The 21,939-nt window shown below is 45.0% G+C and overlaps 1 protein-coding gene across 3 annotated transcripts in view; it reads right to left on the reverse strand.

Annotated features, from left to right (window-relative positions):
- Window positions 1-21,939, reverse strand: part of ACBD6 (acyl-CoA binding domain containing 6) — a 188,839-nt gene that overhangs the window by 118,108 nt on the left and 48,792 nt on the right. For 2 of the 3 annotated variants that reach the window (XM_058660737.1, XM_004598636.3), the window contains exon 5: window positions 8,307-8,412. In XM_058660737.1, the coding sequence (XP_058516720.1) occupies window positions 8,307-8,412 (106 nt within the window). Of the gene's footprint in view, window positions 1-8,306; window positions 8,413-21,939 lie in introns of those variants that run through there. The other variant, XR_009244954.1, reaches the window with a different exon arrangement.

Below are 21,939 nucleotides of genomic sequence, written 5' to 3' on the forward strand. Positions count from 1 at the left end.
CCCAAGTGAGCCGCAACGGGCTGGTGCGCCGATCCAAAGCCAGGAACCTGGAACCTCTTCCGGGTCTCCCACGCGGGTGCAGTGTCCCAATGCACTGGGCCGTCCTCGACTGCTTTCCCAGGCCACAAGCAGGGAGCTGGATGGGAAGTGGAGCTGCCGGGATTAGAACCGGAGCCCATATGGGATCCCGGGGCTTTCAAGGTGAGGACTTTAGCCGCTAGGCCACGCCGCCAGGCCCAGTTCTGCATCATTTCTACCTATGCAGTCCCTCACCAAATATTTACGGAGCAGTTGAGAAAAAGATATCAAAGCATTTACCTTTTCCAGGAAGCTGGCAGTGGGAAATGCCCCATCAAGAGAGGGAAATCAAAGCGTAGGAGAGAAAGTTATTAGAGACACTATATCAAAACAGGGAAGCTTGCCAAGCCAAGCTGCAGAACCACCTAGAGAGTGCATGATCTGGGAGTGGGCCCAGTAGGGAAACAGTGGACACCTCCCTCTTGGGTTGCCACTCCGTCTGGTAAGCATGAGAACCAGGACTGGGCAGGAGAGGAGCTAGACAGAATGGCACCTGCCAGCACGTGTGCCAGCTGTGTAGTGGGGCTGGTTAGGCTTCAGTGCCCATTGACATGTATGAGAAGTGAACGGGATGTGGGACGGACTGGACCAGTCTGCTGTACATAGTGGCAAGCACAGGAGCCAGGGCAGGGGGTGGGCCTGGTGAGGGTTTTTGGCAGTTGCCTCAACTAGGCTGCAGCTCCCAATGGTTTACATGACCAAGTGTGTAGTGGGCAGGATTGGGATGGGCTCCAACACCCATTGGTTTGTGTAGAAGACAGGGCTGGGGGCAGAACTGACCCAGCAATTGCAACAACCAGCATATGCATAAACTGATTGGGGCAATGGACTGTGCTGGATCCTATACTGAAAAGCACACGCAGGAATCAGGTCTGGGATCACTTCAGATGAAATTTCTATGGGAATCCCTCCAATTGAATTGCTGGACTCTAAACCCCAACCACGAAGAGAAGTGCAGGTTCCATGGTCTGACCGTGGAGTGCATGTGTCAAAGCTGAGCCTTCTCAGTGGCTCAGATGGAGCCGTGGACAGCATATCCAGGTGTACATGGAGGATATGGTAGTCCATTGGAGCCTGCATAGGACACTTGGTACCACAACAAAGGACAGAACAAATTGATCAACTACCTCAGTCAAGTGTTGACAGTGAAAATCTGGGTAAGTGGAGATGCTATGGTGGACTAAGCCAGCCAGCGGATTTTGAAGAGATTTCATTGTGCTTGGAATGGTGAGACTGGCAGCAATTCAAAACTGTTGAACTACCAAAACCACCTGAGCAGTGCCCTCAGAGCATGCCCCACACTGGCGACCTGGGATGGTTGGGAGGGTGGGTGTGGCTTCTCCCTTTGTCTCTCCCCTTCCCCCAGATACAGGAAGGAAAAAAGAGAATGTGGAAACAATGGTCTTACCCACTTTCCTGTAGCTCTTGACCCTACAAGCCCTAATCAATTATGTAAAGATCACCAAATAAAAAAAATTAAATGATTCAAGTCAGAAAAAAATATATATATATATTAAAGAAAAAAACTTTAAAAAGCCCAAGCCATTTCCCCTAAAGCCATTACCTAGTCAGACTTTCCACTTCCCTATTCCTCCTTGGAGCAGTGTTTTCCTACCGCTTTGCTTTGAGTGAAGAATTATTATACTGGCACTTGCAAAAACAAACAAAAACAAAACAGGGAAGCTTAGCAGATGAGTAGACGGAACGGATGAAGACATGGAACCCAGAAGATGCTGAAGCCAGGTGAGAAGGGCAGCTCCTTTCTAGGTGGTACAGAGAGAAATCTCAGGGTGACATCTGTGCATCAGGCCTAGACCCCAACCGATCCACATCAGAGTGGATGATGAAGAGTCTTCCAGAAGGGATATGCTAAGAAAAACGCGGGATTAATTACTTCACACGTTTAACTAGACTGAGAACTGAGAAGAGTCATACAAGCAATAACTGAATAAAGACTAAGGAAATGAAAAAACAGGTTGGAGCCAAGGCATAGTAGCTTAGGCCTCCACCTGCAGTGCCAGTGTCCCATATGGGCCCTGGTTTGAGTTCTGGCTGCTCTGCTAATGGGCCTGAGAACACAATAAAGACGGCCCAGGTACTAGGATCCCTGCACCTGCACCTATCTGGGAAACCTGGAAGAAGCTCCAAGTTCCTGAGTTGAAACTGGCCCATCTGGAGAGTGAACCAGAAGGTCAAAGATTTCTCTCCTTCTCTCTCCTCCTCTCTGGATAAATCTGCATTTCAAATAAAAAGAAATAAATCTCTAAAAAAAAGAAAATGAAGAACCAAAGAGGCAATTACTAATCATAAGAAAAACAAAACATTGTGTGTGCCATGCAGTGCAGATAGTATTTTTCACAACTACATATTTACTCACTCCCCTTCCATCTTCGCTTTGCTTGCCTCTAGTCAGGGTATACTTTCCTACACAATGACTTGGCCTTGGCCTCAGTAAGAACAAACGTGAAAAATGCCACATCCAAGCAAAAAGGATGACGTGTGTGTATGTCTGTCTTTGGCTCATCGAGGTTGCATCTCAGAAGAACACATGTATAAGCAAGATAAGCTGAGCCCAGACATGGCTAGCAGGACTCCACAGAGCCCCTCTGCCAATCCCAAGCTCTCTGGAAAAATCACAAAGATCAGCACCAGGCAAGCAAGCAAGAGCGTACCGGAATATCCAAGTGAGGTATTGTTATCCCCCCGATGACACACAGGCATAAACACCAACCATTAGTTGTGGAACAGCACTGAAATTTGGGGGGTTGTTTGTTGACGCAGCAGCAGGTTTGCAATGAACAAAATGCATGTAGTCAAAACAAATGTTGATTAAGTAAAGATGCAATCAGAAAGTTGAAATCAGAAGCTGTGATATAACAATATTAGCAGGGCCAGAGAAAGAGGGGAAGCCAAGTAAAACAGCTAAATCCTAATACAAAATAGAAGGAAATCACTGTCAAAGATGAAAAATCAAGAGATACAAGTGTATTATGTAGAATCATGCTTGCAATTGCAAAAGAAACAAGAGAAGAACTGAAAGTGTTAGCCACAGGGAGCCAGAGTCAAGCATGAGAAGGATGCGGAGCTGGAGGGTCTTTGTTCTTGTTGTAAGACCCATCATCTCTTTAGGTGAAAACGGTCACTATTTCACCTCACAAAGTCATGCAAGCTGAGAGGTTCAAATCGTCAGGATTACCCCAAGAACACCTGAAACCTCCGAGAGCATCAGGATATGCGCATCTGAAAGCCAGCAGTGTCTGAAGTAGGTCACGTTAAAGTAGCGGTGTGTGTTACAAGCATGCTGCCGGTGGGTGTGTGCAGGACAAACAGTGCGGCTGGACACAGGGCCAGCGGTCCTGAAACGGTGCTAGCTCTCTGGCACAGGCTTCAAAACGCAGAGCAAGGCTGACTTTACAGGTGAACAAAGCACTCAGGACGCACCAGTGGAACTGCCGAGCACAGGCTCAGGTTCAGCCGTCCATGAGCTCCCTCTGCTGCACAGAACCAGCCTTCCTGAGAGGCAACCAACTTACACCGGAGAAGATGGTCCGAGATACCTCCCAAAGGCGAAGAGACAAAGCTTACACTGCAGGCATACATTTAGCATAAAATAAATGCCAGCTGAAAAAGCAGAAAAGAAAAAGAAAACTATCAAAGGAAGCAATGCATCCTGTGGCACAGTAAGTGAAGCTGCAGCCCGTGGCGCCAGCATCCCACACGAGCACTGGAGTCCTGGCTGCTCCACTTCCGATCCAGCTCCGTGCTTTCACGTGCCTGGGAAAGGAGATGATGGCCCCAGTCCTCAGGCCCCAGAACCCATGTGGAAGACCAGAAGAAGCTACTGGCCCCTGGTTTCTGACCAGAACCTCTCCAGCCAGTGCAGCCGTCTGGGGAAAGAACTAGTGGATGGAAGATCTTTTATCTCTCCTTTGCTCTTTCTGTAAAATCTGCCTTTCAAATAATAATAATAATAATACCTCTGTATCCCTCCCTCTCTTGCTCTATAACTTAAGCAAATACATTTTTAAAAATGTATTCTGATTTTAAAATGCAATAAGTAAATAAATGAAACTGTAACTGGAGTTAGACTTACTATTTTTTTTTTTTTTTCCCGTTTGGCTTCGTCCCCATCTTTCTTTGCTCTGTTTGTTTCCTTACTTAGTGCAGAACAAACATTACTACTGCCTTTCCTTTACAGAAGCATCACAGTTTCACATTTGCAATTTCAGATGCCATTGGAAACAAGTACAGGAAAGATGTGGCCTAAAAATAAGACAATAGGGGCTGGTGTAGTGTGGTATATCAGATGAATCTTCCACCTGTGGTAATGGCATCCTACATGGGCTCCGGTTTGTGCCCCAGCTCCGCCACTTCTGATCCAGCTCCCTGTTAATGGCCTGGGAAAGCAGCAGAGGATGGCCTGGGCCCCTGCACCCTTGTGGGAGACCTGGCAGAAGCTCCTGGCTCCTGGCTTCAGACCAGATCAGCTCTAGCTGTTGCGGCTATTTGGAGATTAAACCAGCAGATGAAGATTTCTCCATTTCTACCTCTCTCTCTCTCTCTCTCTCTCTAATTTTGACTTTCAAGTGAAGTAAATCAAGCCTTTTAAGTAAGTGAGGTAAAGTAAGGTCTAATGTATACAGGCAGCTCTAACTGCCTGCTCAGCACGTTACCTAGGATCACTACATGTCTCTTAACAATGACCACCTTCAAGCCATTGCAGAAATTCTCACAGCATCACCAATGAGAAAAATGACAGTGAATTAATAAACTTTTCCCTTTATTAACAAATATAATTCATGAAGAGTTTACGCTTAATATGTGAATAGTTTTACTCACATAACAAGTAAATGAAGAAGCAACATATTTTATGAAATAACTTAAAAATGAATGCCTTTAAACTCTGGGTCAGCAGTGGATTTACTGAACACACCAAAAACCTTATATTGCTTGGTAGACATATATTTATTGAGAAAAGAAAAAGCGTATACTTCTAAGGTATTATGACAGAAGGCACCAAAGATATTTATAAATGAGATTTTGAACTGCGTCCTGGTTTAACTGTCTCAACAGTCTCTCCCTTTAACATCAACACGTGGGAATTATTTGCTGCAAGTTTCAGACAGTATCTTCTGCCAGCTGGACAGGGCTATGTTATGGACACAGAAAATACCTTAACTGAGCAACACCATCTCACGCAGCTAGTCTGATGTGTTCTTGCAGAACACAGACATACCACGCAGGAAAAGGCACAGGGGAAGAAGAACAAAACAAGAGAATACTTTGTAGGGGAGGGCTGTGGGAGAGGACGTCTAGCTCGGATCCCGAACCCAGTCCGCCATGTGCCCATGGCTCATGGCGGGCTGGGCCCGGACATGCCTGGGTGCGAGGCCTGCTTCCTTCTGGGGTGAGTACGCCGAGGGGGGAGGCCTCCGTGACTGGGCATGTCCGGGACCCACCCATCACCCTCATTGGGTGGTGGGTGAACGGGATTGGGGAGGGGCACAACCTTGGGCCTGCAGGATTTAACCTCCGGCTGCCAGAGGCGAGCCGAGGGCTGCGGGAGAGGACGTCTAGCTCGGATCCCGAACCCAGTCCGCCATGTGCCCATGGCTCATGGCGGGCTGGGCCAGGGCGGCCAGTGCGCCATTTGGCGCCAGGCTGTGCCTGCTGGCCTCCCGGCCGGGGAGCTCTGGGGTATTGGACATCTGAATCGCTGCTGAGATAGCTCTAGAGTGACCCCACTGTTTCTGGGATCTGAGCCAATCCTAAAGATTCCCAATGCCAGTAACTCTTCCTTTGAAGAACTTCCAATCCCTTAATAATGCTGAGCTTTGAACACCTATCAAGTAAAAGATAAGCTCCGGCTTGTGTAGCAGGCTGGCACCTAATGGTCCTCGGAGCAACCACGTGCAGGTGCGTGATTTACGGCTAGGAACGGTCCCAATCTGGGATGCCACAGCTGGGATGAGGTTCCCACCAAGGGGTGTATGTGCTGGAATGGGGGCTGCGTTCTATCTAGGAAACAGTTGCAGTCACCCGAGGCACTAGTGTGGGCTGGGATTGGATGCACCAGGCCGGTTCAGATCCCAGCACCATCTGGTGTTATGGAGAAACAGGGTAGATGTGGGACTGACTAGGCTGGGTCTCAATCCCCTTCTGAGCCATGTGTGAGCTGTATGTGGGTATGGACGAGCCATGGCTGGGCTGAAACATCCAACAACAAGAGTCAGAATGGGGTGAAAGCCAGCCAGGAAAAGCCACTGTTCCTGCTGGGACAGGAGGTGAACTGAGTAGGGTTGGCTCAAGAACCCCCTGGCAAGCGCAAAATCTGGCATTGGGAGGGGTTCTGATGGAGGAGCCTGGGCAACTCCTCTGGCAGGACACAGTCCCTGCAGGTAAGCGCGAGAAGCATGATTGGAAACAGCCCAGAATAGGCCATGGAAAGTTTCCCACTGGCATGCATTCGGCATGGGTCAGGAGCAGACCAGGCTGAATCAGTTCATGTCATCCTCTGGCAAATCCGATCACCAGAACAGAGTGTGGAATGGGCCGGGTTTGGTTGCGACAAAACCAGTACACATTATGGAACGCCAGGGCGTGGTTGCCTGTACTGGATATGAATGCAGCACCCATCCAGCACACGTGAGATCCAGGAAGGGAGGGGCAGAGCTGGCGGGGGGGTTAAGGGGCTGGTCCCCTCGCTGGACAACCACTCCCACTGGAGAGTGTTGGCTGGGATAGAGACAGACACGACTAAGCAAGGCTACAACACCTGTGCGCTGCATGTGGACTAGATCAGGGCCACAGCATCAGCTGGCAGAAGCTGGCACTGGGGACTAATTCTGTCGAGTCAAATCACAGGACCACCTAAAGAGTGCATAAACCGGGACAGAGAGACCTGGGAGGGAAAAAGTGGGTTCCCCCTTCTTGGGTCACTATTCCCGTGGGAGGGCATGAAAACTAGGACGGGGGCTGGGATGGCTAGATAGAGAGGTACTCAACAATATCTGTGAGGGCTGGATGGTTGAGTTGGTTAGATAAAACTAAGCTTCAATACCCATCGACAAGTACCAGAGCCAAATGGGATGGGGGACAGATTGGTCTTCTGCTACACATACTGGCAAACCAGGGTAGGGGGCGGTCTGGTGGGGGTTATTGTGGGTCGCCCCAACTAGGCTGCAGCTCCCACTGGTTGATGTAAGGGCCGAACCAGACTGGACTGCAACACCCATTGGTTCCAGTGCAACTCGGGAATGAAAACAGAACCAACACAGCAATTGCAACCACCAGCTGATTAGGGTGATGGACTGTGCCGGGCCCTGTGCTTGCTAGAACATACAAGCAACTAATCTGGGAATACCTCAAAGTATCTTTGGAGATCTCCCCACTTGAACTGCTGGACTCAGAATTCTAACCAAGAAAAGACAGAAGACAGAATAGGACAATCATTCATCTCAGCTACATGTTGGCAGCGAAATATGGGACAAATGGAGACTTCATGATGGACCATATCAATCAGTGGACCACCTCATCGAGCGAAACTGGCAGTGACTCATAACTGGAGAACTATTAACTCCACTTGAGCACATATCTCAGAGCATGCCCCACATCTGGGACTTGGGGTGGGCGGGAAACCGGGTGGGGCTTCTCCCTCAATATCCCCTTTTACCTCAGATACATGATGGAAACAATATGGACATAATAGCATTGCCCACCTCCCTATCCCCCTGAACCTTTTTTTTTTTTTTTTTCTCTTTCTTGTTTTTCCTTCAACTATAGTTAACTATGTAAAGATTGTCAACAACAATACAACAAAATGGATTATAAAAAAAAAAAAAAAAAAAAAAAAAAAAAAAAAGAATTTGAACAGGCCCGGCGGCATGGCCTAGCGGCTAAATTCCTTGCCTTGAACATGCCAGGATCCCATATGGGCGCCGGTTCTAATCCCAGCAGCCCCACTTCCCATCCTGCTTGTGGCCTGGGAAAGCAGTAGAGGATGGTCCAATGCTTTGGGACCCTGCACCCATGTAGGAGACCTGGAGGAGGTTCTTGGCTCCTGGCTTTGGATCAGCACAGCACCGGCCATTGCGCTCACTTAGGGAGTGAATCATTGGACGGAAGATCTTCCTCTCTATCTCTCATCCTCTCGGTATATCTGACTTTGTCATAAAAATAAAATAAATCTTAAAAACAAGAGAATACTTTGTAGGCCATGATTTCCATACCTCTTCATCTTTCACGTTCACATCCACATTTTTCGACTTGATGGCTTTGGTTATATGGTCAATGTTGTTTTCCCTGCAGTAATCAAATATGTTTTTGTCTTCTTCCCTAATCAGAGAGGGAAAGAAAGCTTTTTGTAAAAAAACTGGATAATATGTAAGGGTTACATACTGGCAACACTAGTTTATTGCTGACACACACAATTAATGACTCTGTGCCTATGAATCATTTTCTACACGAAGAGTAAAGAATTTCCAATAGACATAACATATCCAACCTCCAGAAGACTGCGTTCTTAGCAACTACAATTATAGGGGAAACACTACATCGATTTTACAAGTTACAGATTTTCTCAATATCTCTTCTTTCACTTTAGTACACTGACAGGCACATATTTGCTCTAAATAAGAATTTACAATTACGGCACTGCAGTAAGACGGTAGTTTTGGAAACTTTGTTTACTACACTGTAGAGAAGTTATCAAAAGACCAGGAGCGGGCATTAGGCACAGCAGTGACAGTCCGGACTGCGATGCCCACATCCCACACTGAAGTGCCTCACTCCAGCATCCTGATCATACTTGAGTCGTTGGGCTCATGTCACCCATGCAGCAGACCCGCATGGTCTTTGGCTCCTGGCTTCAGTCTGGCCCAGCCTTGGCTGCTCTGGGTATCTGGCACAGTGTACAGTGGATGCAACTTTTGTCTCTTCCAAATAAATTACCAAACAAACAAATAAACAAAAAATGCCAAGAAATAGCTCACTACTTGCCTTATATAGTAATAAATAATGCTACTGTCACACAGGTTTAAAAAATAAGTACACATAAAATAATTTTCTTAAAGAGAATCATAACTAATTACAGAAAAAGGAGGTACAGGGCCTGGAGTGATGGCTTGATGGGCTAATTCTCCATCTCCAGGTGCTGGGATCCTATAAGGGCACTGGTTCGTATCTTGGTTGATCCATTTTCCATCCAACTCCCTGCTTGTGGTCTGGGAAAGCGGTAGATGACCCAAGGTCCTGGGACCCTGCACCCATGTGGGAGACCCAGAAAAAGCTCCTGGTTCCTGGCTTTGGATCAGCTCAGCTCTGGCTGTTGGGGCCACTTGGGGAGTGAACCAGTTGATGGAAGAGCTTTCCTTCTGTTTCTCCATCTCTCTGTCAATTTGCCTTTCCAATAAAAACAAATAAATCTGAAAAATCTCAGAAATTATTAGGACAGAAATCAAAGACAAGGAACAAAAGCTGGGAAGAATACTACACACCCACTTAATGTTCAGTACACAACATTGACTAGTTCATTAGCGTTTAACCCAAAAGCTACACTTTACACCCGAAGAAACAGGCCAGGAGAGACACAAGCACCTGTCAGATGGCACACTTATCAAAGCGGAGTAAGAGCTAGAACTCAATCAGATCAACTGACTATGTATACAGTATATTTTTCTATTACATTATGTTGCATGCTGTACACTTCTCCACACACAAGGTCTACGAATGCTCTAAAGTCACATACAGAATTATCTCTCTGGGCACAGTGCAGTAGCCTAGTGGCTAAAGTCCTTGCCTTGCATGCGCCAGTTCATGTCCTGGGGGTCCCGCTTCCCATCCAGCTTCCTGCCTGTGGCCTGGAAAAGCAGTCGAGGATGCCCAAGACTGTGGGACCCTGCACCTGTGTGGGAGACCTGGAAGAGCTCCTGGCTTAGATTGTGTGAGCGACTGTACTCAGTTGGGAACAACAGACAGCCATCGCCTTCAGACAGTTCTGCTTCAAGAGGCACCTGCAGAGAGGCAGCTATCTCAGCTGTGAGAGAAAGAACTATGTTAACTAAGTCACAAGGAAAAACACTATTTGCCAACTGTTGTGAATTTCACAGCAACAGGGATGGGCAGTGAGGCAGTGGGAAGCTCCTCATGCTCCAGCACGTACGGGTTCTGTGTCGCTGAGAGGCTCTTCCGAGTGCTCCCTACTGCTGAACCCAACTGCCGGGGCACAGGCATACTCACCTCATTAGCAAGAAAAGCATAAACGCTGTACAGACACTCTTACATTTTCATTTTGCTTAATGGAATTTTAATGCTGTTTGGTTGCATTATCTCCATTAATTGTTTTGTGTTGGTATGTCAATTTCTTGGAGAGTAGGGTGCATTTATCTATTCATCTATTTATCAAATGTAGTTTATCTAAATATCAACACTATGTCAGGCATGGAGATGTTAACTATTTCAGAGTGGGGTACACAATTCAGTTAACAAAAAGTAAGCTTAGTTAAAGCACTGCAAACATGACAAAGCTGACTGAGTTATACTTTAGTTTGTTATACATAAGTATTGAGCCCCCCTACCAAATTTTCAACTATTACAGCACCAGCAACCAAGCTGTCTTTATACAATGTCACCATCTAGTGGCCATGATGGAGAAATGTCTGGTGTACAACTCACATCTTTGTTCACCGCTAAGTACAAATTAAATTCTCAGCCTTTCCGCAGAAGAGCGCAAGGCAGTTTTCCAAAGGCAACATTTCCCTTACATCTACACTGACCTCAAGCTAAGTAACATGCGGCAGTGAGTGCACTCACTAGGAGCAGCAGCAAAGCCCTAACAAATGCTAGTGCTTGTCCACATCTCTTCACTTCCTCTGCTTTTCTCCTATGATTCTCAGTTCCTTACCTCCCTCTCTTTGTTCAAAGTCCAGAATCGATCCCACCGTAATCCGTAAGGATGACTATGGATTACATTCACCATGTCCTTAACGATGCTCCACTTTACGTTATTCCTAGCACAAGTGTCTCTTTGGATTATTGCAAAATTTTCTGAATTTGATAGAAAACAAATTTATGTAACTAAAGGTAACATCACTTTCTTAAAAACATTTTTTAGAAGCTGTTTTTTTTTTAAAGATTTTATTCATTTTTATTACAGCCAGATATACACAGAGGAGGAGAGACAGAGAGGAAGATCTTCCGTCCGATGATTCACTCCCCAAGTGAGCCGCAACGGGCCGATGCGCACCGATCCGAAGCCGGGAACCTGGAACCTCTTCCGGGTCTCCCACGCGGGTGCAGGGTCCCAATGCATTGGGCCGTCCTCAACTGCTTTCCCAGGCCACAAGCAGGGAGCTGGATGGGAAGTAGAGCTGCCGGGATTAGAACCGGCGCCCATATGGGATCCCGGGGCTTTCAAGGCGAGGACTTTAGCCGCTAGGCCACGCCGCCGGGCCCATAGAAGCTGTTTTGAAAGGCAGAGTTATAGAGAGAGAAAGAGAGACAGGGACAGATGTCTAATCACTGCTTCACTCCCCAAAAAGCTACAACAGCCAAGGCTGGGCCAGGCCAAAGCCAGGAGCTTCATCTGAGTCCCCACGTGGGTGCAGAGGCCCAAGGACTTGGGTCATCCTCTGCTGCCTCCCCAGGAAGCTGGAGAAGTGGAGCAGCCAGGACTCAAACTGGTGGCCACTCAGGATGCTGTTCTTACTTGTGGCAGCTTCAGCCATCGTGCCACAATGTCCGTCCCTAGAAACTCTTTCAAAATAGAAGAAAATACAAGGACACAGCCTCATGGAAACAGAGTTAATACTTAAATCTGGCTCCCTTCCATCCGGTCACCAGTGTGGTGACAAGCTGGTGTTGAGCCTCCCGTGGCTGAGGTCCACAGACAGGAGGAATAAATACACAAACAAAGACTTCACAGTAAACTCTTACTCCAGTCAAAATCATATTCATCTGTTAGACTAGCCTTAAAAGCCCCATCTATCTTAAGTGACACGTTTCCAATAAACATTTGACTTATGTTTAGTAATTATTTAACAAAAATTACAATGTATGCTGCTTTGATCAGCTAGTAGAAATAGGATTTGTAAAGATAACTTTAATAAAGAATATAAATTTTTATAAGCTTTCAAGTACATACATATTTTTAAAAAGACTTATTTTGAAATGATTTATTTCATTTAAAGGCAGGGTTACAGAAAGAAGGAAAGACAGGGAGCGATCTTTCATCTTCTGGTTCACCCCCAAATAGCCACTGGTGCCGATAAATATTTGTGTTGCAGAGAATTATGCATGAGACTATGGAGAGACATATTATTCTAAAATAAAACTATACAGAAGTAAAACAAAAAAGAATAATGTAAAACTTCTAACCATTCATGTGGTCATGAACTTTTTAAAACAATTTTATCAGATCTGGAGCAGGTGCAATGGTGTATAGGCTAATCCCCCACCAAATGGGCACTGGTTCAACACCCAGCTGTTCCACTTCGAATCCTATGCCGTATTAATGCCCTGGCAAAGCAGCACAGGATGGTCCAAGGCCTTGGGAGACCCAGAAGAAGCTTCTGGCTCCCAGCTCTGAACCAACCAGATCTGGCTCTTGAGCCCATTTGAGGAGTGAACAGCAGATGGGAGATCTGTCTCTTCTCTCTCTCTCTCAGCACCTCTAACGTCGAGCAAAAAATAAACAAATCTTACCAAAAAAGTTCTCAGACAAAACAGAGTGGGGAGTAGGCACGTGACACAGTGCGTTAGCCACTGGTGCAAGGCTAACACTGAGCCCCCAGTGAGGATCCTGGCTCCAGCCTGGCCCAGCCTCGGCAGCTGCAGCCATTTGGGGAGTGAGTCAATGAATGCAAGATCTCCATCCCCTTGTCTCTCTCCAACTCTACCTTTCAAATACAATGAGTACAATTAAAACAAAAACAAAACTACCTATCTGAAAGGCAGATAAGCAAATAGAGATCTGTCATCCACTGGTTTTCTCCTCAAATGCTGGGTTGAGTGAGGCCAACTTTTGGAGCAAGGAACTCCAGCTGGCCGGCAGCGACTCAATTCCTTGGGTCATCGTCTGCTGGCTCCCGGACACGTTAGCAGGAAGCTGGATAGGAAGCGGAGCTCAGAGCTGCCGCCAAGTGCTCAGGTATGGATGAAAGCATGGCAAACTCTAACTTAATTCACTGTGCCACAATTCTTGCCCCTCCACCAACTTTCTGAAGTACCCTTTATTCTGGTAAGAATAGAACCTGGCATTTTATTTTTGTGAGAAAGTTACCCTTAAAGTGATGTTAACCACAATTTTACGTTCACTCAGGGATGAATTCCTGAGTTTCAGCAAGGATGAATTCTAGTTTCAGGAATTTTCATTTGGAAATAAAGAAAAGAATTGCAGGGTGGCGTGATAGCTCGATTCACTATTCCTCCACCCAAGTGCCAGGATGCCATTCGGGCACAGATCCATGTCCCGGCAGCCCCGCTTCCCATCCAGCTCCCTGCTTGTGGCCTGGGAAAGCAGTCGAGGACGGCCCAAAGCCTTGGGACCCTGCACCCATGTGGGAGACCCAGAAGAGCTCCTGGCTTCAGATCAGCTCAGCTCCATCTGTTGTAGCCACTTGGGGAGTGAACCAGTGGATGGAAGATCTTTCTTTCTGTCTTGCCTTCTCTCTGCAACTCTATCTTTCCAATAAAAATAAATAAACCTTAAAAAAAACTGCAGAAGAATCTGAGATATGCACAGACTTGGCATGTGTGGGCACAAAGGGAAGGCTAGGGTTTTCATCAGAACAGAGAACTCTAAGCAGGCTGTTTGGAACAGTAACTCAGAACTGGTCCCTTGGCTCAAGCACTTTTATGTTAATACTAGCATGGGCTCTTCACTCAGCATCTGCAACACATGTTAGCCAGGAAAGCTGCCACAGCATGAAACCTACGCCTAATCAAATAAATGCGATTAGTTGTTTCCCTGATCTTTCTTAAGTTTTACAATCGTGAAAAACCAAACCAAACAAAAACACTGTGGCACTCAAAACAGGCCTTCGAGACAGACTGTTTTGTCTTTTAAAAAAAAAAAAACACAAAAAAGCCTACAAGGCTTTGTAGGAATTTTTTTTCCTTTTGTGAAAAGGGGGGGCGGAATACCTGGGTTAAAGATTACTATTTTCTCACAGAATGAATCCCCTGAAACAGCTGGCTCCACCTTTATTTTTTACTTAATTAATGGTGGTACTGTCAGCAGCCACTTTAAAACTAATTTTACGTATCACCTGCTATGACTACCGATCAGAGCTTGCCAGCGACCACAAGCATCAGACGTTTCTCATTCTGAAACTAGGTAACTGTTTTGTAATATAACAGTGTGAATCTAAATACAAAGAATTACAGAGACAGACTGCTGGTATACAAGGCCAGTTACACCATAGGTTAACAGTGTGAGCTTGGCCAAGTTCCTTTGCTGCAAAATATGCATACACACGGGCTACTCAGAACAGTATCTGACACACACAGAGGTGTACGTCACCTATGCCTCAGCCAGTACTCCCTGAAAGGAGTCCCCGCTGAGCAGGCTGAGCAAAGAGCTAATATTACAGGTGGAAGTCACTGTGTACATTGCAAAAGGAAATGGACAACAAGGAAGCAAGCCCTGCGCCTCAGCTGTGTCAGAACCACAGAACCGGGGGCTCAAACCTCACGGCTGCTATCTCTAGTTTGGAGAGCAGCGGCTTGTCACTGAAACGTAGAAAAAGAACTTTGTAAGTGTACAGCTTACAGAGTCAGTTGTTCTGCACGACACGTATTGCTACATGTAAGGATGAGTGTGCAGGACCTAACATCCTGCAATAACATTTGGCCTCCCCAGCTATATTTTGCGGTTTGATGCTTGTAATCTATCAGAATTTTATTAATTCCACATACACAGGCAGCCATCTGGACCTTCTCTAAGCAAGACCAGACTAGTATACAACTGAAATGATTGATGGGCTCCGGAATTGATTAGTTGTTCTGTGAGACAGATGAAGTGTTTTGGCAGAAAATGCCAAAGGTCACTGCTTGTGGTCAAACACAAAAGCCTGCAAAATCTCAAAGAGATGCTCTCACCATCGCGAAGTCTTAATTTTTAAACAGAAATGGACTTTGAAAATCTCTTAAAAATATCTTTCCGTCGGCTGCTGTGCTCTAGTCCTGATTATAAAATGGAACATTAGCAGAAAAATTAGGATGAAGTGATTGTCTTAGAAGCTTTAATCTTGTATTCTGGATAAAAATATGAACCTGAATGAAAGTGGTAGAAAGTGGGTAAAAACATTAACCCAAATGGAAGTGGTACTGAAAACACCTCAAGTGTGGTTGGAAAACAAAGTTTTAACTTACACGCCTTTATTCTAAGTGATGCTCTAAAGTTCCATATAGTAGTTTAACAGTCTTCTATTTAAAAAAAAGTTAAAGGCTCCAAAGCTTTCAGAGTGTTTTGATACCTACAGTATTTTAAAAATTAAGCATTGGACTTTTATGCTTTTAAGAGGCTAAAGTCATTCTAGACACGACTGGATGGCACCACCACCTTTGGCACCAAAGGCTTCCTCCCGTCTGTTCTGTCTGTGGGATGGCGTATAATCCTTCCCCGTTTCACTGGGTTGCTTATGATCAACACTGTGTTATCACTTTGGTGATGGGGATAAATTGGATGACATATGTCTTGTTACATTCTGCTTATTCTTTGAGGAGTGCACAGTGTGTACGGGCAAGTGGGCAACTCCCCCTGGAGAGTCAGACTGCTCCGAATGAACTTGAGTTATGGATTTATTCAGCCTGTAAAACCTCAGCTGGCATAAATAATTGAGAAAGCAAAGGTTTGTCTGTGGTGCGTGCCTCAGGGACTCAGGGCTCCCTTCCTCCTCTCTACCTCTCTTTCTTATGAAAATGATCCCAGTTGCACTCCTAGATAATAACACACCAAGCAATTAAAAGCCATGGGTGGCTGGAGAGAGGAGAAAAGGTTTACTTAATGAGCTTTTCCTCTTCCAGTGCCCAGGAGAGCCCTAGGAATGACAGGGCGATTAAAGCGAAGAGATAATTATAGATTATGTGAAAATGGGTCCTTTGGGACAAGCAGGTCTTGACACAAACAGTAACTGTTGTAAGAGTCTCCTGGCTCTCATCTTCACCCTTCCTAATGTGCTTCATCTAGCTCGCGTGTGTTCAGTGTCCCGATGCCAACCAGGAGAAGCATATCCACCTGTTTGCACATCCACAACCCTCTCTGAACAAGGAGTCAACTGGCAGCAAAATCGCCATCCTCTCTTCTTTTTCTCCCCTGCTTTGTTCTCTCTTCCCTTACAGAATGCTTGGTGCTTAGACTCGCTTACCGTCTGGTGAGTGTCCATGTGCACACGGGAAGGCCCACACGGCTCTGGGTGTGATGTGAACAAGGCCTGCCGCCCCCTCCTCTAATGCCAGCGTGCCCTTCACTCTGATCACCTCGCTCCGACCATTTCAGTTTTTTATTTACTGGAAGGTCTAAAGAATACTGGTTAGACTGACTGACACTGTTAATGTAAGGGTGTGAGAAATGAGCCCACCACACTCCATTTGTGCTTACAGCACATGCTAACTTAAAATAATGATAGTTAATATTAATCGATCATTTATTCTATAGGAGTGAAAATAGTTATTTCCTATTCAGAATGACATTAAATGTAGATGTTATTAATATTCTACTCCTGTTTTACAGGTAAAGAAGTTAACATTGATAGGTTAGAGTACTTCCTTAAGGTCACTAGGTCGGTAACTCTGTCCTTTAACAACTGAGCTAAACTGGCTCCTGAAACGTTTCAGAAATCACTGTAATTTCTAATTAATGAAACTGAATTTGACAACTGTTCCTATATTTATAGAGTGAATATCTATATAAAGTTTAAAATTAAGTCTCTATTCCACTTAGGGTTTTAAAAAATGTGCTTCACTGGTAAAATTAGGAGCTCTAGACTTTCATTCATCAATACCCTGATGATGCTTCTTTTGGATTAATTGTTTCATTGATTTTAGACATACCTTAATGGTTGAGAGTAGAACTCAACTCCGTAAAGCCTTTTAGCAAAGGGAATCTAGATTTTTCACATGTGGCCACTGATTTTTCAGGGATTGATCAGGACTGGACTACATTTTTTCTTAAAGACATAAAGTACTAGAATTTTCCAGTACTCTGGTGTTAAGCTGGTTTCAAAAGGTGAAGATGTATTTCTGGTAATCGTATCTCCAGAATTCATGTTAAATAACTTTCCTAGTATAAGTAATTATCTGCTGTTGGTATCTTATCATAAAATAAAAGTATTTCATTTCCTTTGTCAATTCTTGAAAGAATGTGAGAAAAATATGAAAAGTTATTTTCTTTGAATGGACATTAATATGAATAACACATGAATTGGTTTTTAAATCCTTTTTGTTAAAGATTTACTTTTATTGAAAGTCAGATATACAGAGAGGAGAGACAGAGCAAAGTCTTCCATCCGCTAATTCGCTCCCCAAGTGGCTGCAATGAGTGGGGCGGAGCTGAGCATCTGAAGCCAGGAGCCAGGAACCTCTTTTGGGTCTCCCACACGGGTGCAGGGTCCCAAGGCTTTGAGCCATCCTGTACCACTTTCCCAGGCCACAAGCAGGGAGCTGGATGGGATATGCAGCCGCGGGGATGCAAACCAGCACCCACAGGGGATCCCAGCGCGTGCACGGTGAGGACTTTAGTTACTAGGCTACCACGCCGGGCCCAACACATGACTTGTTAAAATCACTTATTTATTTACTTCAGATGCAGAGTTAGAGAGCTCCCAGCCACTGGCTGAGTCCTCAGGAGTCTGTAATGCCCCAGAGACAGCAGCTGGGACTGCAATCACGTCTCCCATAAAGGTGTCAACTGTTCAGCTACTCGCATTCGGGACATAGGGGCCCCAGCTAGTGATATGGGCCTCCCAACCCGTGCCGTAAACACTAGGCCCCATGCCTGCCTCACAAGTGGGATTTTTAGTTGGAGTGTTTAAGGATTTTCTGGTCCCAGAACTAAGTACATTGCACATTCCAGTCTGAACACAGGTATGACAAACAAATATTATAAACACATAACAGGAAAGGCAAAACACTAACTGGTCATTTCTTGGAACTGTCTGAAGGCAACTGGAGACGGGAGAATAACAGCCCTGTGAGCGTAAGGACTGTCCCCTAACATCCAGGAAGCAGTCCAGGCCTTCACTCGTCCACTGGGCACTCTGTATTTTGAACCTACTTAGAACACCACTGGTTTTAAGAACACCATCACTTAAATGTCATTAAGAAAAACAGTGTCGTCGATGAACTAAGATCTTGCACATGGTAAGACCCATCAGGGATGTGAACGTGAGAGAAGCCTGGTTTGCAATCAATGAAACAGCAAGTAGTGAACAGTGCCCAAATGTCATCGATCCTTTCAAGCATTATTTTAAGAAAACAAACAACACTTCCATGTGTACTTTGATCTGAATGCTATGCTTTCTCGCACAGTGTTTAAGGGCCTATAGCCACGATGCTTCAGGAAGGAGGTCCTACACGCACAAGCTGATCTGCGAATGTACTCGGTGGGCATGTCTTTGGAGACATTCAAAAGCTGTGCTCTAGCAGGTGAAATCCACATTAAAACATTTAATTAGAAATGAATTAAGAGTAGGAACTTTAATGTGACAGCCAGGACTATGTATCCTTGAGTTAGGAGCGGACGTTATGGCCTGACCCTCCCAGGGAAGACTTGAAGCAGCTGCAGCAAAACCCTTTGGGGGCAGGAACAGATTATTTCACGGGGAGAAGTAGCTGTACACAGATTAAACCATCCCTGTATGACTGCTGTTTCTGTGTTTCTTACCAGCGATTTTTAAAAATATGTTAAGTTCAGTACCTGAATTACGAATCCTCTTCAGGTATCTAGGAGACATCTTCCCCTGAGGAGGCACGTCCTCAGTTTGCTTCGGAGGGCAATCTTCCCTGCTCCTGGCGTTAGAAGGGGGAACGGCTTTGCTCCCCAGTCAGTTGCTACTCACACGCTATCGATGGTTACACGTACCCCACTAACATTATCCCCCTACACCTGCCGTAACCAACGGCTGACACTTCCCCTAAATACTGCTCTTCACTGATGCATTTTTAAAATTTCCGTATCTACCAATAATTTATTGGGGCTGTGAATTTCTCCTCTAGAACCAGATGGTAATCTCGGCCTTTGTAATGCATTGTTTGACCATCTTCGTGTTTTTTATATTAAGTTACTTATTGATAAGTAAAAATTACACTTATTTATGAGGTACAATGCAATGTCTTCATCTTTGTACACATCACAGGAAGAATCAAACAAGCTAACATATCATCTTGTCAAGTTTATAAGTTAAACATTAAAGACACGTTCTTTGTTTTGCATTAAGGTATTTTTAGCTGTGGTCACCAAGTAGTGTATTGGATGCAGTCTGAAACTTTCCTACCCTCCAATCAACATCTTCCCTTAAATATCCTCCCACTTCCCCCCTCTCTCTGGTATCCACTCTTTTACTGCATCCCCAGGAAACTGACTTTCTAAGATTCTACACAGAGTTCACAGAGGACCTGTCTTTCTGTTGTCTGGCTTACTCCACTGAGCATAACATCCTCCAATTCCACCCACCTTGTGCCAAATGACAGAATCTCCCTTTTTTGTTTGCTTTTTGGTTTAGGCTGTATAATACTGCAATGTACATGCACTGTATTTTCTTTGTCCATTCACAAATACAACACTTAGCATGGTTCCCTAAATTGGCTATTGCGAATAATGCTGAGATAAACATTGGATTGTAGATATCTCTCGATCCTAAGGAAACAAATACTTTGACGACATGGCTAAGCAGGGGGCACACAGTAGAAGTCCTACCCTCACTGGGACTGGTTAATACTTTGACGACATGGCTAAGCAGGGTTGCACAGAGAAGTCCTACCCTCACTGGGACTGGTTAATACTTTGACGACATGGCTAAGCAGGGGTGCACAGAGTAGAAGTCCTACCCTCACTGGGACTGGTTAATACTTTGACGACATGGCTAACTAGGGGTGCACAGAGTAGAAGTCCTACCCTCACTGGGACTGGTCAATACTTTGACGACATGGCTAACTAGGGATGCACAGAGTAGAAGTCCTACCCTCACTGGGATTGGTTAATACTTTGACGACATGGCTAAGCAGGGGTGCACAGAGTAGAAGTCCTACCCTCACTGGGACTGGTTAATACTTTGACGACATGGCTAAGCAGGGGTGCACAGAGTAGAAGTCCTACCCTCACTGGGACTGGTTAGTATTTACATGCAAATGCCCACGAACAGGGAATACACTATTCACTGGGAAAGCAGTGCCTTGTCTCTCTAGATTATTCATGTGTGGAGTCAAATTTAAAGCCTTCAATTTATAAAATTAATCTATACTATGTGCTTTTTTTCATTATCCAAATTCCAAAAAATAAACTTAAATATTGAATTAAATCTTACAGTTATTCTAAAAAATTGGGTGGAGGATGAGGGGAAACTTAGCATTCCCATTAGTTTAACTTCAACTCACAGTCCTCTTAGCCTGACTTCTTTTCTTACTTGTGCAGAGTAGAGGTACTTCCACAGAGGTACTGTGCTCAGTTATGTCACTGGACATTCCAAACATAATGTATGTAATTTTGAAAAATACTAGAGGAATATTAGGAACCTGGCCCACAAAATAAACATCATTTTTATTTATTGAAAAGTAATTGATACTCTAGGGAGTTAAGCTTTAGATGGTTTTGTTTTTGCTTGTTTTCTTAATTTTTATTGTTTATTGTTTGGACAGGCAGCTATATAGAAAGGAGAGACAGAGAGGAAGCTCTTCTGACCATTGATTTACTCCCTAAGCAGCCGGAACTGCTGGATCTGTGCCGATCCGAAGCAAGGAGCCTGGAGCCTCTTCTGGGTCTTCCACGTGGGTACAATGTCCTAAGGCTTTGGGATGTCCTTGCCTGCTTTTCCAGGCCACAGGCAGGGAGCTGGATGGCAAGCAGTGCCACTGGGATTAGAACCAGTGTCTATATGGGATCTTAGCACTTGCAAGGTGAGGACTTTTAGCCACTAGGCAAAGCAAAGTGGAATGGTCCCATTCTATCTATCAAACTAGCAAGGAAACACAGCCTGTAAGTTTTTCTATAACTACTAACGGAAAGAGATAAGGATGGGCATTCACACAGGAAAACCAAACCAAGCACTCTCAGTCTGAAGGCAGGACCACTAGGTTGACTCTGTAAGTAACTGCCAGGACACGCAGATCCCCGAGGGACACAGTACGTTGTCCGCCAAGTTCAGGGCACCTTCACAGGACAACCACCAGGGGCCAGGAACTTCCTCAGGTGCTAGGAACATACAGGTAACACATCATCTTTACCCTTAAATACAAAAAGTCTAGTGTAACAGACAAATTTTTTAAAAATTATAATCCAGTGTGATAAATGTCATAACAAAAGTATTAATTAAAAATGAGACAAAGGAATGTAGAAATGGAAAATATTTATCAACCTTTTTTTTCTTAAGTAACAAAGTTGGCAATGACTTTGGACCTATCACTGCTCACACAGCTGCCTGTGCTTGTCCTTCACGCCATACCAGCACTCGCCAGAGACGGGACCGACGCTATCCTGAGTTCTTCAGATATTCTGACTGTGATTTGCTTGTTGTGGAGGCAGATTTTAAGGAAAAAACATTGTCATGCAGTTTGTCTAAAAATAAAATGCATTTAAGCAAAAAAAAAAGGAAAAATAAGAAATGTGACTCTCTAATTATCTAGAAAAATGACTCTAAAGTTTTCATGACC

This window comes from Ochotona princeps, chromosome 2 (assembly GCF_030435755.1).
Source record: "Ochotona princeps isolate mOchPri1 chromosome 2, mOchPri1.hap1, whole genome shotgun sequence".
Lineage (NCBI taxonomy): Eukaryota > Metazoa > Chordata > Mammalia > Lagomorpha > Ochotonidae > Ochotona > Ochotona princeps.